At 25.2% G+C, this 17,248-nt stretch overlaps 1 protein-coding gene across 1 annotated transcript in view; it reads left to right on the top strand.

Moving 5' to 3' along the window:
• Positions 1–2,317: 2,317 nt before the first annotated feature.
• LOC100210375 (phosphatidylinositol 4,5-bisphosphate 3-kinase catalytic subunit beta isoform) overlaps positions 2,318–17,248 on the top strand; it is a 43,175-nt gene continuing 28,244 nt past the window's right edge. The window contains exons 1-5 of the mRNA XM_065788477.1: positions 2,318–3,178; positions 7,708–7,932; positions 8,022–8,219; positions 12,580–12,983; positions 16,785–16,869. Of these exons, the coding sequence (XP_065644549.1) occupies positions 2,360–3,178; positions 7,708–7,932; positions 8,022–8,219; positions 12,580–12,983; positions 16,785–16,869 (1,731 nt within the window). The 5' untranslated portion in view covers positions 2,318–2,359. The remainder of the gene's footprint in view (positions 3,179–7,707; positions 7,933–8,021; positions 8,220–12,579; positions 12,984–16,784; positions 16,870–17,248) is intronic.

Here is a 17,248-nt window from a genome sequence, read left to right as displayed (position 1 = left end):
TTATCATTAAATGGTTTGTAGGCGTTTTTAATAGTTAGCTCAGTTGGTTTCAAGGGGGCTGTGGGGTGTCATACCCCCAAAGAAAGTCATAGGTAAATTATAGTCGTTATTTTTAAGAGTATTGTCAGCTAGTCATAATAAAATGATAGCGCGTATCCCTAGTGATGTGACATACATAAAGCAATTCAATTTTCATTTTGTTTGTATTTTGATAAAAATGGCTTTAATACAAATAAAACTTTCATAAACTTTACAGATTAGCGAAAACACTGCTGTTGAAGGTTTACAAAGCATTGAAGCCAATTGGAAATGGTCGGTCGTTAATGGAATTTTGAAAACTTGTTAAATCTGCGGAATTACGATTGCAGATTAAAGATCTTTCCATTCAAATTTAGAAAAGACGTCCTGCTCTAATTGAAAGTTGTTATACTGCTAATACCTCGTTCTATCCTAAAAAAATGGAGGATCTGTATTGAAAAATTTATTACAAACCTCTTGATAGCGCAGCAGAAATGGTAACAGCTATTTTGACAAAACAGATTAGGCTCTATACCAAAATATGCAACAAGTTTTCATGAATGTACTCAACGGCAAATGCCATAACAAAGATTGGTGTTGTTTTATAAGTACTAAAAAATGATTTAAAAAAAATTAATTTCAAGTACTTCAAAGAAAGAATTAATTGCTAAACTGAAAGACCTTAAGTTCTACTTAAAAAAAAATCGTAGTTAATGCAAAAGAAATTTTTTTCACAGAATCAAAGTGCCTGCAACTAACTCATCAGCGAAAAGTAGTTTTCCTCTTTAAAATGCGTATGCCTATCACCAACGACATCTAATAAACATTTGAATTATATAATGGCAAAACAAACGATACCGAGGAGGGGGCTAGAAGGGCCTCTTTTATATAAAAATTTCAACTTTTTTTTTATTGTGCTTTCACCTTCCCCTACTCCGAAAACCATGTTGTTGGTTTTGAATGGCACAGGGATAAAATTACATATTTATAAAAATAGAAATAACTCAAGCGATATTATCAACGTTGCAAAAAAATTTGTTGATTGGAAACAAATGTTTTGAACGTTTCTCAAAAAACGGTATTCAATTGAAACTAAAGAGGAAATTACATTTTATTTAATTTTATTAAATTTATGGAAATTCACGCTCACTTAAAAAACTGAATATATACCTTACTATTTTCCGTATTTTATATCAAAAAGAATATTAAAAAAAAACCTTTAAAATACAAAGCCTTATTACTTAGCTATATATTAAAAAAATAAAGCACTTGGCTTTCCCACAAGGGAATTTAAGATGATGATCATTATGATTTCCCCGCAAGGGATTTAACCCAGCAGTTATTTCAACAGGGATTTAACCAGTCAACAGGGATTTAACCTCCTCCTCCCCTTCCCCCTTCCCGCTTCCTACGGGAAAATTAATTTTTTTTGTCTGTTTATGTTTATCAAATTTTTATAACAATAATGTAAGGTCGGGCAAAAATGTTTTGAAACCGGGCACTGGAAAAAACTGTTTATCATTATTTTTTGTAATTTAAATGAATTTATTTAATTTTTTTTCCTTATTATTGGATTATTAATGAATTAAAATTTATTTTGTTACCAACTTTTATCAAATTAAATAAAATATTTATAAAGTTGTTTATTTTTTGCAGTCAGAGGGGGTCAAGGGTGTATAATGACGTTCAAATTTTCAGAATTATTTAGTGTGATAAGTCTCTCAGAGTTCTAAAAATTAAGTGCCTATGACATATATGGGAACATAGCCTGTATAAACTGATTAAAACACGATTTTTAAAAGAGCAGTATATTTAATAGCCGTTGCGTTGTAATATTTAAAAGCTTTGTTTGAGCATAGTTTATAAACCATAGTTTGAGAAATGTAGTTTCAGTTTTATTAATTTCTTTACATTTTATTTATCATAATATTATTTTTATATAAAATATTAATTAATTGTAAATAGTTATAGATATAAATAGTTATTTTATAATAAATATTACTATATAATATATTATATATTATTACATATAGATTCAAAAGAAACTCTTGTTTGTTTTGAAGTGATCATAAATCAATAATAATAATAATAATAATAATAATAATAATAATAATAATAATAATAATAATAATAATAATAATAATAATAATAATAATAATAATAATAATAATAACAATAATGATAATTATTGTTATTATTATTATTGTTATTATTATTATTATTGTTATTAATAATATAAATATGTTCTAATAAATGAGGATGAAAATTTTATTTAAAAATATAACTATTATAAGTTAAGTTTATATATTTTACATTTAGGTAGGAAAATGAATTAAGAAAAATGGTGACTGGTGCTTTAGCTCGCTATAACATCTGGAATGGCTTAACAATCAATAGTAAAATAGATGTGCTGTGTATGCTACCTAGTGGTATCTGTATAACTCTTCAAAAGGTTCAGATTGATATACCTTTATCAGAGATCAAAAATAAACTTTGGCAAGATGCTGCTCACTTTTCTAATAAGACTGCTTTGCTTTTAAAAGAAAATTATGTTTTTGTTGCAGTAAGTGCTAAAGGTGGTACTGAGGAGTTAATGGATGAAGAGTTATCCCTTTTTGACATTAAACCCGTTAGACCTTATCTGAAGATTGTGCAAAAGCAAGGGGATGAATCAGTAAAATTGATTAGCTCAAAAATAAATTTATTGATTGGAAACAACACAATTTCTTCCAAAAATGAAGAAGTTGATGAATTTCGAAGCAAATGTATCCAATTTTGTGATTTTATTTCTTATCAACGCAGTCAATCTAGTTGGGATCGAAAGGCAATTTACACTTACCCACCAGAATTTGAAGAAGACTATAATCTTTCATCATCATTAAAAGAAAAACTAAGAATTGAAAATAATTGTATTCATTTATCTGTATCAATTGTTAAAAATAGTTTTATAACATTTAAAGTTGCTGAGAATATTTATCCAAAAGAGCTCATAGAAAAAGTTCTTTGCAAGAAGATTCAAACATCAAAACTAATACAAAAAGAGAATGTAAATGATTATGTTTTGAAAGTTTATGGTCGCTTAAATTTTTTCCTTGGTCATGTTATAACAGATTCATTCGGAAATGAGTTTCTTGAAGAGAAACCTATTTTACAATATAAGGTAGGTTTAAATTTTTATTTCCCAGGAAAAAGTTAATAATAATTATGATGAATAATAATAATATTAATAATAATAATAGTAGTAGTAATAAAATCTACAGGGTATTTTTTATCGTGAAATGGTCATTTTACTTCATAATTGGCATTTTTCACTAGATTTTACTGTGGTAAATTATTTCTTATAATTTTACTCTGTGAACTTTGGTATTTTACCACTTGGAATGTGATTTTACCACTTGAACTTGTTGTTTTATCTTTTGTATGGTATTTTACATTGTGAACAATTTTTAATTTATATTTTGGATTAACATTAAGATTGCCCACTAAAAGCCTAAGCCCTCAGTTGATTTATGTACACACAGTGCATGTTCTATCTATTTATATCATTCGATGTGTGTACACTCCTCTCATGTTATTTAAATATTGATGTATGAACAAAACAAAAACAAACAAAAAAAAGAGTCAAACAAATTAAAAATAAAAAAATAATTAAGTCAAAAATAAAACGAAATATCTTTTAAAAAAAAAATTAAACTTAATTTAACTGCAAAATTATTTCAAGAAAATTTTAAGCCTAAAAGCTGGGGAAATGTTTAAAGTATTGTTTCTTAATTATAACTTGTAAACTATAAATAGAAGAGATTATTATTATTTTTTCTTTTTTTTTTTCTTTTAGTTTTTTGTTCTTTATTCATTTCAACTTCATAATATATTCATAAAAGTTGTTTACAGAGTATAATAAAATGATAAAAATCCACAATATTGTGTTATACCAAAAATATATAAAATAATACTGTAGAGTATTGAATATCATATTATAAAAAATGCAGGAAACTTGCATAAGACCGGATGTCTTGTCATCAAGAAATCGCAATGTGTAACTGATATATTATATATATATATATATATATATATATATATATATATATATATATATATATATATATATATATATATATATATATATATATATATATATATATATATATATTATATCAGTTACATACATATGTTTACATACATGTGTGCATATTTACACATTTACATATATATGTATTTAAATATACAGTTTTTTAATATAAATACTTCCTTTAATAACAAAATATGTTTAAAACAAAGAAAAATATCCTTAGTTTATATTCATTTTTGATAGAATAAAAATAAAAATAAAAATGCGAAGAAAAAAAGAAAGCAGGCAAAAGAAGTTAAACAAATTTAATTTTAATACACATAAATATGTTAGTGCATGATTTGCTATATAGGGAATACATAGTCGTTCATGTATTTGTAAATAAGCATGTTTAGTAGTATTTTTTATTTTTTAGAGTTTTCGTTATATATTTTTGGTACAAAGTTAGTTTATATGCTAATTTACAGTTTTTTGGATTAATAAAAATTCATATAATTATAAGTGTGTAAGATGAGATTTTTTAGTACTTAACATAAGTGATGTTTACACTTATTAAAAATGTGCTATGTTTAAATAAATAAATGAACAAGTATTTGTTAACACCATACTAAACATTTTTTTTGTACCAGTTATTCAACTCTATCCCATTTAGACAATAATATTCAAATCAATATTATTGTCTAAATGGGATAAGAATATGCTCAAAATGGATTCCTCTACTTGGTAACTAAACATTTTAACAAAATACTAATGAATTTGCAAATAATTAGCAACTCAAAAGAATTCAAAAAAACTAATAACAAAAAAAACTCTGGCCACCAAAAGTACTTTTTTTTTTATATAAAACTAATTTCATGGAAACAATTTCATGAAAGCCTGATACATTTTTATGGCTTTTTACTTGAAACTGGATTTCAATTTTAAATTTAAGGTGTGTAAAAATCTTATGTTGTCTATCTTGCAGTTGATTAATGTAAAAAAAGTTTATCTTTTTGCTTTACACAAGTAAAAAGACTTATCATTAACTTTGTTTCCTTTTTAAGATATATGTTTTTTTTTTTAATTTATTTAATTATTGCATTTCTAAAATAAAACTTCATAAGCAATCCAAATGTGAATTACACATGATGAATTGTTTATTGAAGGCAAACTGAAGCGGTTTTTCGAACTTCAAAAGCAACAAAACAACAAAACAAAAACAACAAGCACAAAAGTTATTAGAATAAAAAATCTTTTAATAATCAAAGAGTAACAAAAAATGTTTGATTATGTTATTTGTAGACACTGTAAAATTTAGTTATGGTTATAATTTTTTTTTCAAAAACCTTTTTGCTCAGTAATTTTAAAATGTCATTTTATAATGTCAATTTTATAAGCATCAGTTTTTCTTGTATAAATTTTATGTCTTTTTACCATTAATTTGTTTAAAAAATGATTTTTATGAAAGTTTGTTGTGTTTATTTTAACCAAGAGAGTAATATAAAGTAACTAACAAAGAAGCAGAATGTCTTGATAGATGTCTTGAGAGAATTTTAAAGTATGTTTGGATGAACTGCTGTGTTTTTGTTTGTAATATTTGTGCAACTGCAGGAGAAAGAAGCAGCTTATCTTAATATGAAAAGTTGTTTATTGTCAATCATTTTACATCCTTTTTTTTAAATGAAAATAAAACTTTTTATTTATAAAAGTCTTTATTTTGTATAATTGTAACAATACTTTAAGGGGATTCTATATTTTCATGATGCAATATTATGTTAAAACAAACCAATTTAGTAGTTTCTTTTGATGGAAAAATGCAAACATTGGTTTCCAAAAGGATGTGAAAAAGACAATTGGGTTATGTTTTTTAAGTTTTGTCAAAAAATAAGTCATGGACAAACTGACTGATATTTTCCCCTCAACAAAAATTTAATTTTATATCCAAAAGTTTCTCTGTCTCTATCGGCATATACAAAACATGCATAAGTTTCAAATAAAAATTCAGACAAATAAAATGCCACAAACAATGTTTTAAACATATTTTGTTATAAAAAAGATATATATTTTTTTTAAATATAAAGATATCCTTAAAAATCTTATAGTCTCACTAAATTGTATTCAACAATAAAAGCTTTTAATTTCTCACCAGAAATGATGGACATTTTTCTTAGACACAACAAACTTTTCAATGTCTTGTTCAGGTTTTTATGCACTGCTTTGGATGTTTGTTTTGATGTAACACTGAGCAGGATTTTTTGCCTATCAAAGGTTCTTGATAGGCAAAAAAAAGATGAAACTTGGTTATATGAAACTTTTATCCAAGTGATAATGAAATTTTTTCCGCAAATACATCACAGACATTTTTTTAACTGAATTATGGACACCACAAACTTATATGTTTATTCTTTGTAGGATATATCAAGTTTTATTTCAGAATAACATTCAGTAACTAATTCAAACAAAGGCTAACAACTATTAACTTGTTGAAAATAATTTTACTAACTGGCTTCTTGTTTTTTTGTGTCTCTTGACCTTATGTAGACTGGTAGTGTCTTTACTAACTGGCTCTTGACCTTATGTAGACTGGTAGTCTCATCAACTGTCTGAAATTTTTTTTGATAAAAAGGTTGTATCAAACAATGTTTGTTAGAAGATTAAAGTAATTTTGGTATCAGAATGTAGAGAGGTAGCAGCTTCAGGATTAAATGGTAAAGGTAGAGATAAGAAAACTTGAAGGTATTACATTACATATTGCATGAATGAGGTTTAGTTAAGGAAAGAAACGGCTCTAAATTGTTTAAAACAAAGAAACAACATAAATAAGGAAGGCTAAAAAATATAAAATCACTCTAATAATAATAGATAATATTTTAATAATAATAATAATAATAATAATAATAATAATAATAATAATAGTAACATTGAAAGTTTATATTAAATAATAAATAGATATTTATTATTTAATATAAGCAAAAATTATGATATTAATTTAAAAGCCAAAAAAATATGCATAAAAGTCTACCTAATTACTACATCATCAATAACGCTTCAAAGTCTATGCGATTACTTAAGAATAGTTTACAATAGTTAACCTACAAATACATTGTCATGGTATCAACCTTCATAAAATCAAGGTAAGATAGTTCAAATTTAGCAAGTCTTTAAAAAAATTACTAGAATAGCACAAATTTTCAAAAATCGGACCAAAAGTATCCAAATGTGACAACTATTGTGGAACGGAGGGAGTATTTAATATTTTAAAATTAGTAAATTTACATACTTTTTATGCAAAAATAGTTTTATTTTTTGATGAACTCATGATATAATGTTTAATTTTACATTTCATAAAACAGCTGTGACTTATGTTGTAGCCATAAGTTACCATTTATTTTTTTAATTTATTTGATTAATTTTAAAGGTTAGACTGTTTTTTACTTTTTTATTTTCAAAGTTTTTTATATAATTTGTAAGAACATACTTGCTTATTCAGCAATATCTTGTAACACTAGATATTGCTGAATAAGCAAGTAATGTTGCAAGAGCAAAAAAAAAAAAATTGTTTCAAGAAAATCTAAGAATTGGCTATAAAGCTTCATGTTTTTTTACACAAGTATTAACTTTACTTTTGTTGTTTTATTAAGTATGTTAGAGATTGTTTGCAGTGGGACAAACCTATCAGGTTGGTTCTTATAGCTAAAGCAGATCTTGATATTGAAAAAGAATGTGCAGCTCCTATATTAGATAATCCACCACCAACTCCAGAAAAACGAAGAAAAAATGAAATTTGTTTATGGGATATTAGTCCAAGAACATTATTTAAAGTTAACATATTTGCAGCAAAAGGAATTCATAATGCACAAATGTGGGTAAGTTGATGAGATTTAAACTTTAATAAAATAAAAGAATTTTAGAAAAAAAGTAAATTGAAAATCATTTACAATTTATTAAATTATAGAAAGAAATACATTGCGGTATATTTCATGGTGGGGAAGAAGTTTGTAAGGTACAATCAACTAATAGATTGCAACAATCTACTACTCCACACTGGAATGAATTTCTTGAATTTGATCTCCCTGTTGCTGACATTCCAAGAATGGCACGGTTATGTTTTAGTATTGTTGGTTATCAACAGAATGATCGCAGAAAGCGCAAGGTTGAACAATTTATTATTATATATATATAAATTTTAATAAATATTAATTTTAAAATATATGCATATATTTTAGTATATATATATATATATTTTAATATATGTATATATATATTTTAATAAATATAAATATATATATATATATATATATATATATATATATATATGTATTTTAACATATATATGTATTTCAATATATGTATATATGTATATATATAATATATATATATATATATATATATATATATATATATATATATATATATATGTATATATATATATATATATATATATATATATATATATATATATATATATCACATATAATAAGCATTTTATTTTAGCAGGGCCTATATATATATATATATATATATATATATATATATATATATATATATATATATATATATATATATATATATATATATATATGACCTAACTGCTGAGTAATTCCACGTCATAACAACCAATTTTTTTTTTAAATGCAACCCTATGTCCTTGGATTTTTTTTATATTTTTACCATAGTACATTATAAAATAAGATAAATCCCAAAATTTCAAGGTCTAACTCCCAACGGTTCGTGAGTAATTGTTGTTTTAATTTTGGCTACTATTATTGATTTGGTCATTTTTTGCCATTTTTAATTTTACATTTCTCCTTATAAAACCAAGTCTATAAACATTTGAGTTCTAAAAATAAGTGACTTAGTTAATTTCTAGGTGAGGAATTTAAATATATAAATAAAAAACTCATTTTATAATTAAAAAGTACCTAAATATCAATTATAAATGTTGAAATAATGGACACCTGCCCCAGTAAAATTTTTAGGTGTGCAGTAAATTTTTTAAGCTTAAAATTTCAGATTAGATCATTGTATGTTTGAAGAACATTGTGTGAAAAAATCATTTCTGCCAAATACATAGTTTAAAAATTAAATGAAAAATATTACAAAAAAAGCAAATATAGCATATTTCGCTTATCGTAGTATTCAAAATAAATAAAAATGATGCATACTTGAATTGATATACAATTTTTTATAATATATCCATTAAAAATTATTGATTTACAAATATATACTTATTAATTTTGTTAAAATCTTTTTTTGAAAGTTCATATTTATCTGATATTATTTTTGGTGCACTTATTAATGTTGTTACATTAATAAGTGCACCAAAATGTTATTGGTGATTGGTATCCAACAATAATTATCCCTTTTCGGCCAGAAAAACTGTTCAGATGGACCGTGTGGATGCATAAACTTTATTTTTATATCATTATATTCTTCATCTTTTTCTTCAATTACTGCAATTCACCAAAACGAGTCATATGTACATGCGTAATATTTATATTTCTGCATTAGCTCAAAATTTATTAAACTTAAATTTTGGTAACTTGATTTTTTAGTTATATTAATAGATTTTGGATTTATATTGTTACTAGTTTTTTTAAATAACATAGATGTTTTCGAAACTGGTATGCAATTGTGAAATCCTCGACTTCCTGGTATTGTTTTTCCCTTCTCAAATCGTTTATTTTATGTAGCTCTAACGTTAACCATAGTTCCTTTATCAATTTTAAAGAACTTTATTGTGAGCGCTTTTTGAGTGCAAAATTCATAGATTGTTAGTATTTGATTTTTCTTTGGACGTTTTCTTGCTGTTGTTCGTTTTACTGTATCATCTATTGCATCACAAGAAGATTTGCCATGACTGGTTGCAAAAAATATCCATTCAGCTTTCGTTAAAAAATCTTCTGAGTGATGGCATAGATTTTGAAAATTTTTATACTGTCCTCCACATCCATCAGAAAAGTAATACAATTTGAAAATTAAAGAAGGGTTTCTTTGATATAATTACATAAAATATATTTGAAATCAAATTACCTTTTTTTTTTTTTTTTTTTATGCACTCTATAAACATTACAACAATTGCCATTTTTCTTTTCAAATCTTTTTCCAAAGTAGTGAAATTGGTGATTACAATAGCTGAATAGTTCTTCACAAGCACGCAACTCAGTTCTCCATAAAATGTTTTGACGAGTATCAGTGTCTAGGTCATGTAGTAAAAAAATCTCGTTATTTCTAGAATATGAGGTTTTATGGCATTCTGAGTTCAAAACTTTACCAATATCATGTGAAATCATTTTGATAATGAATTAAAAAATGTTATACTTGCATATTTAAAAATGCACAAGTATTAATTACATTATTTATGTAGAACTGATTGCAACATTTAAATTAGATGAATATGTCTGAATTTAGCAATTAAACTTTGGTAATTGAAAAAGACAAGGAAACAAGGAAACAAAAAGAAAATAAAAAAACACATTAAAAAAACTTTCATAACTTGAGAACCACTTAGATTTAGATAGGTATTATCATTTTTTTCTAAAGTACTATGGCGAAAATTGAAAAAAAAATCAGAGAATTTAGGGTTGTATGGCCTGGTTGTTTTGAAATGGAATTACTCTTAGGAAAAGAAATAAAAGTTGCACATTTAATTCAGGAGCGGATCCACGATATTTCGGTGTTTGAGTTAAATAACTTCCAGGTAAGTTCTATATTCCAAACCTTTGAATGTTCATACTTATGTCATTTAAAGATATTTTGCAAACATCTTTAAATGACATAAGTATGAACATTCAAAGGTTTGCTTGCGCTGCGAAGAACCTGGGAACAAAAATACCCTAAAAATTAGAAACCTAAAACGTGGGGGAAATTAATTTTTTGAAATATGAATTCTAATATCCTAAACTAGGTAGAAATTTCTTTAAGGTAATAAAATTTCATTGAAAAATAATGATTTGTTTAGAAATTATACCTAATTAAACAACCCCCTCATTTTGAGGGGGTTGTTTTAGTCTTATTAAAGTAAGTAATTTTTCTGTTCGAAAAAATCAATTCCCTTCACGTTTAGGCGGATGATTTCTACTTTTTAGGGTATTTTTGTTCCCAGGCTCTTTGCAGCGCAATTTTTTGCAAAACGTCCTTAAATGACATAAGTATGAACATTCAAAGGTTTGGAGTATAGAACTTAGCTGGAAGTTATTTAACTCAAACACCATAAAATCGTGGTCCGCCCCTTCAATTATATATACATTTTTACTACAAAAGTAAAATATTTACAAAACTATGTATTTGGCATAAATGATTTTTTCACACAATGTTCTTCGAACATACAATGACCTAATTTGAAATTTTAAGTTAAAAAAATATACCGCACACCTAAAAATTTTACAGTGGCAGGTGTCCCTTATTTTAACATTTGTAATTGATATTTAGGTACTTTTTAATTATAAAATGAGTTTTTTATTTATATATTTAAATTCCTCACTTTGAGATTAACTAAGTCACTTATTTTTAGAATTCACACGTTTAAAGGCTTGGTTTTATAAAGAGAAATGTAAAATTAAAAATGGCGGAAAATGACCAAATCAATAATAGTAGCTAAAAATAAAACAACCATTACTCACGAACCGTTGAGAGTTAGACCTTGAAATTTTGGGATTTATCTTATTTTATAATGTACTAACCATGGTAAAAATATAAAAAAATCCAAAGACATAGGGTTGCATGGCCTGGTTGTTTTGACATGGAATTACTCTGCTGACCTAAAAGTGTTTGAGGTCGACAAAAAACCGACCTCAAACACTTTTAAGTTGCCTAAAACCTCCTTAAGTAGTTGGTCTCATTTCTATGTTTTATGGTGAGATCTTTGTATCAAATTTTTTTTACCAACCTGCTGCCAACCTCTAAAAGGTTGAGGTTAGCAAATCATTGCCAACCTCATTTTTCCTAACTCCGAGGGTTGTATATATATATATGCGGTAGTGGTGTAGTGGTAATATGCGGTAGTGGTGTAGTGGTAAAGCGCTTGCTTCATAAGCGAGAGGTTCCGAGTTCGATCCCCACCACGTCCCTGGTAGTACCTCGCTCAACTTGTTTCTCTGCGCAGCGGCCTTGTTCCTCAAGGTTCGTGTTTCGGAGTTATAGAGTTGAAAGAGGGTTATAACCACTATTAAGTAGCCTCCTCATCTGTAGTGTAAAAAAAAAAAAAAAAAAAAAAAAAAATATGTATATATATATATATATATATATATATGCGAGTACATATATAACTTTATATATATGTATATATGCAGTACTCGAAGTGAGGCGGGATGCCATCCGGTCACCTTTTTATAAAGTATAAACCATCCTGCTGCATTTTTATAAATCTCTATATATAACAATGATTAGGCGGGATAATATTTTTAATTTACTGAATACCATTCCATTACTTTTTTTTGTTTTACTTCAAACACTGTATATATGTATAAATAAAGTAAAAAATTATGTAATTTTTAAATTTATATTTTAATCAGCCTGTATGCATTGGTTGGGTCAACATGCCTATTTTTAATTATAAAGCATATTTAAAAACTGGCACTTGTGCTCTATACTGTTGGCAATATTCGATTGGACGAAAGAATGAAAATCAAAATTTTTTAAATCCTCTTGGAACAGTAGCTTCAAGTGGTGATGAAAATGGAGCTTGTCTTATTATTAAGTTAACTGAGTTTGCTCACCCTGTTGTTTACCCCTCAGAGGAAAAGATAATTCAATATGCTGCAGATAAAATAAAAGCTGAACAAGTAAATGGCGATCAACCACATCCTTATTTGAGAAGAGGAGGTAAGCTGCATAGACAACAAATTGAAGAGGTCATACAAAGAGATACCTTATTACCAATGTTTGAAAAAGAAAAAGAACTAATGTGGTTACTAAGGTATTTCATTTTTTGTTTTTAATTTTTTTGTTGTTGTTGTGTAATCAAAGTTTAATAAACATTATGTGCAAATAAAGATGTATTGGATACTCAGCTTAGTTGCCAGGATATTACTTTTTTAATCTTTAAGAAAAGAAATGTCATCAAAAAAGTTTTGCTAAATATTTTTATATAAATATTCTGTATATTGCATAGTCCATAAAGAAACCCCATTTTACTGTATTTTCATTAATAGAAAATCAATGATTTTGATAAGAAAAAATGATCAGATAAAGACCTAAAAGAAAGTGCTTAAAGCCATTTGAACTAGGAAATTCTCATTAAACTTCAAGATAAAGAATTTTGGACAGAGCAAAAGTAGGACAGAAATAAAATTAAAATATATAAAAGAATAAAAAATAGATAAGGAATGTTATCTGGTTAAAACACATAAAGGTGATTATGCGGTGACTTAACCACAAAACAACATACACATTATTTATATAGTTAATGGTCAATAACTTATCACTCATTGATATCACGCATCACAGATGATAATTGCAAGATAGCGTGCATCACAGATGCATCATCAATATGTATGTTGATAATGTATCTGTGCTGCTTGTTATCTTGCAATTAATCAAACCACTCACAGTATTAATACCAGTATACTAGTTGGCCAAACTTTATGATAGTAACTACCATATTCAGTAACATTCCAGATAACAAAAGTATAGATGAATCAGGAATTACAAAAGCATAACTTTGATTGGTATTATTGTATTGGTACTTTGATTTGGTATTATTGGCCAACTAGTATACTGGTATTAATACCAGTATACTAGTTGGCCAAACTTTATGATAGTAACTACCATATTCAGTAACATTCCAGATAACAAAAGTATAGATGAATCAGGAATTACAAAAGCATAACTTTGATTGATAAACAACCTTATAACTGCCTAGTTGTATCTTGACCTATATATATCGTATTAATCAAGTACATGACACCTCAGCTGGAATTGATGGGATAAATTGGCACAGTGATTAGAAAACAAATAGACATTAGTAAAAGTGGAAAAGAAAAGAGGTTTCTTTAGTTTTTTGGATAATGGCAAACCACAACCAAAAATTTGCTAAAAATAAATTTCAATAGTTTTTTAAGTTTTATTTTGTTTAAATTACTAAAGATAATTTAAGAGGAAAAATATGTTTATCATTATTCATTTGTTGCTGCAGTTATTTTTATATCTGATTTGATTGTTGAATGTTTTTGCAGAGGTTTTTTTAAAACTGTTTAATTTATGCATAAGTTTGTATTTTCTTTTTTTTTTAATTTGTCTTTAGTGGAGATAAAGCATTTTTCAGTTTATAAAAATATTTCAATAACATCATTATAACATAATTGAAGGCTTGACAAAATGAAAAAATAATCAAACATTTAAGCTTTTCTTAAAAAACTACTTTTATTAAAAAGATTCATACACCCCATTTTGTTTTCACTGAAAATCAGCTAATCAAATTGATTTGTATCATTTTTCACTAAATTCCAAAGTATTGTTTTTGATCTTTAGATTTAATTATGGATTTTAACAAACGTCTTGATGATTTTAAGATTTATATATCTTCCTTATATGAGGTTTCTATAGTATGTAATATAATATATTACAAATATATTATTTTAATATATTATAATATATATAATACATTAATATATTACAATATATTATTTTATATATAATATAATTTAAATATATTTAATTAAAATATATCTAATTTAATTATATAATATAATTTTATATATATGTGGTAGTGGTGTAGTGGTAGAGTGCTTGCTTCATAAGCAAGAGATTCCGAGTTCAATTCCTATCATGTCCCTGGCAGTACCACACTCAACTTGTTTCTCCGTGCAGCGGCCTTGTTTGTCAACATTCGCATTTCGGAATTATAGAGTTGAGAGAGGGTTATAACCACAAGTAGCCTCCTCATCTCTAGTGGCCTTCTCGGCCTTGTGGGAGATGAATCACATATATATATATATATATATATATATATATATATATATATATATATATATATATATATATATATATATATATATATATATATATATATATATATATATATATATATATATATATACTTCTATAGTATATAATATAAAATATTAATATATTATAATATTTTTTATTTGTTTTGTTTTTAAAATAAAACAAATGTAAGTAAAACTTTTAAAGCTTTATTGAACCAAAATGCATATCTATTATTTTCATCTGTTAAAATTATTATTATTAAAGTTAATTTAAAAAGATTTTTTTGAATTATTATAGATTGTATGATCTAAAAAATTTTTATACTTAAAAAGTTATACTAACAATAATATTATTAAAAAGTTCAATTTCATTTGTTTATAATTTTTAATTTTATTTTTTTTTTTTTTAAATTATAATTATAATTAAAATTGTTTTAAAAAGTTTTTTTTTTACTTATCAGATAAAATTTTAAAAACCAAAAAGTTAAAATATAATATAACTTTTACATCAATGATTATGTCAATGACTAATCAGACCAGATTTTTTTTATATCAACCGATTAGCAGGCCAATTTTTTTTTTTAAAGAAAATCAGTAAGTCAACTTTATAAAAAACAATGTACCATTAAAAATGATAGTTTTTTTTATATCTCAATAACTTGTTTTGTGTTAACTAACTCTAAACATATTTTCTAGGTGTATTTAAAATATAAACACAAGTTGTGTCAGCAACAGGGATCTTTTTATCGAGGAACACTGTTTTGAAACAATCACAATATAAAAAAAAAATTTAAGAATTTTAAAAAAAGTTTAAAAAAAGAAGACTTAAATGAATTAATACAATAAATGAATTAAAATTAGAAATCATTAAAGAATTAGAAAATAATAATATTAACAAATAGAAATAAATGATTAAGCAATTTTTATTTGTAGTTAGTAGTTTAATAATAGAAAGTGATATTTTCTTTTGGTACAAAAAATATGCTGAAGAAGCTGCAAAGAAAAGAGAGTTATTTAGTAATTTTAATGATAAAAAAGCTAATAAGCAATTTGGTTCATTTTTATAATAGTTTCTAATTTGGAAAAAAGAAAAGTGAGCATAGTAACTACTAAATACAATAATTAAAATAAAAATGACAAAAAAAAAATTAATAATTTTTTGTAAAAAAAAAAAGACTAAAATTTGCAGCATATGATCTTGCAGTAGTCTATTTCGCTTGAATATTTTATTAAAAAACTAATAGATTTTTTTATTTCTTACTTAATTCAAAATAGTAAAAAAGCCTTTAAAAATTCTTTATTTAATGTAGTAAGATATATATCAACAAACTAAAGAACTGTAGCAACAAGTGCATTTTGTAGTGCAAATTATTTTTATTTTGAAGCGCATTACCCAGTGCACCTTACACTGGGCAATGTACATTCCTTTGTTTCTGATGCTATGTTTCCCTGAGGATTTATTATTTCTTTAGTTAATTGATTATAATAACCGCTTCGTCATGGTTGTTTCCAAAAAAAAAATTTTCAGCAAATTTGATATTAAGATTTAGTATACTAATGATGTAAAGAATTTAAACCTAAAATTTATAGTCTTCATTCAGTTGTTGCTTGCAGTCGTAATAGCAGTAAATTTTCAAAAAAAACAAATTTTCATTGTTTTAAAAAAAGATATAACTTCAAGTTATAACTTCATGGAAAGTTAAACTTTATATTTTTTATTAAAGTTAAAAGTTATAACTTTATGGAAAGATATTGAAGTTATTATTTGAATTTTTTTTAAATATATTTAGAGTAGAATGTTCTCTTGAGTATCCTCAATGTCTTCCAAAACTATTGCAGTGTGTTAAATGGAACAATCGAGATAGTGTTGCCCAGGTGATTTAATTTTTTTTTTTTTTAATGTTTTTATTTTTGCCTAAACTAAAATAGAAAACAAAAGTATAAATCAAGTATTTTTATTTTATGAACATTCAAAACCCTCAATTGGTGAAAAGTCACCATACATGTCTTTACAAAAATCATTTTCTCATTAAGTTAATGCAGTGATGTGTTTTTAAAATTTAATAGGTTTTAATTCTAGTATTAATTTTATTTGATTTCTTAGTTTTCTTAGATAAAAATAACCATGACATAAAATGTCAACTCACTGAGAATAAGATGCCGAACTAAAAGTTTCAGCACATTTGTTTTATAAAACGGAAAGTGCTTATTTTCTTACAGCCAAAATAAATTTAGTTATAAAAAAGTCATAATA

Source organism: Hydra vulgaris, chromosome 01 (assembly GCF_038396675.1).
Source record: "Hydra vulgaris chromosome 01, alternate assembly HydraT2T_AEP".
Lineage (NCBI taxonomy): Eukaryota > Metazoa > Cnidaria > Hydrozoa > Anthoathecata > Hydridae > Hydra > Hydra vulgaris.
Note: the sequence above shows the minus strand (reverse complement) of the source record. Positions and strands in the feature narration are given on the sequence as shown.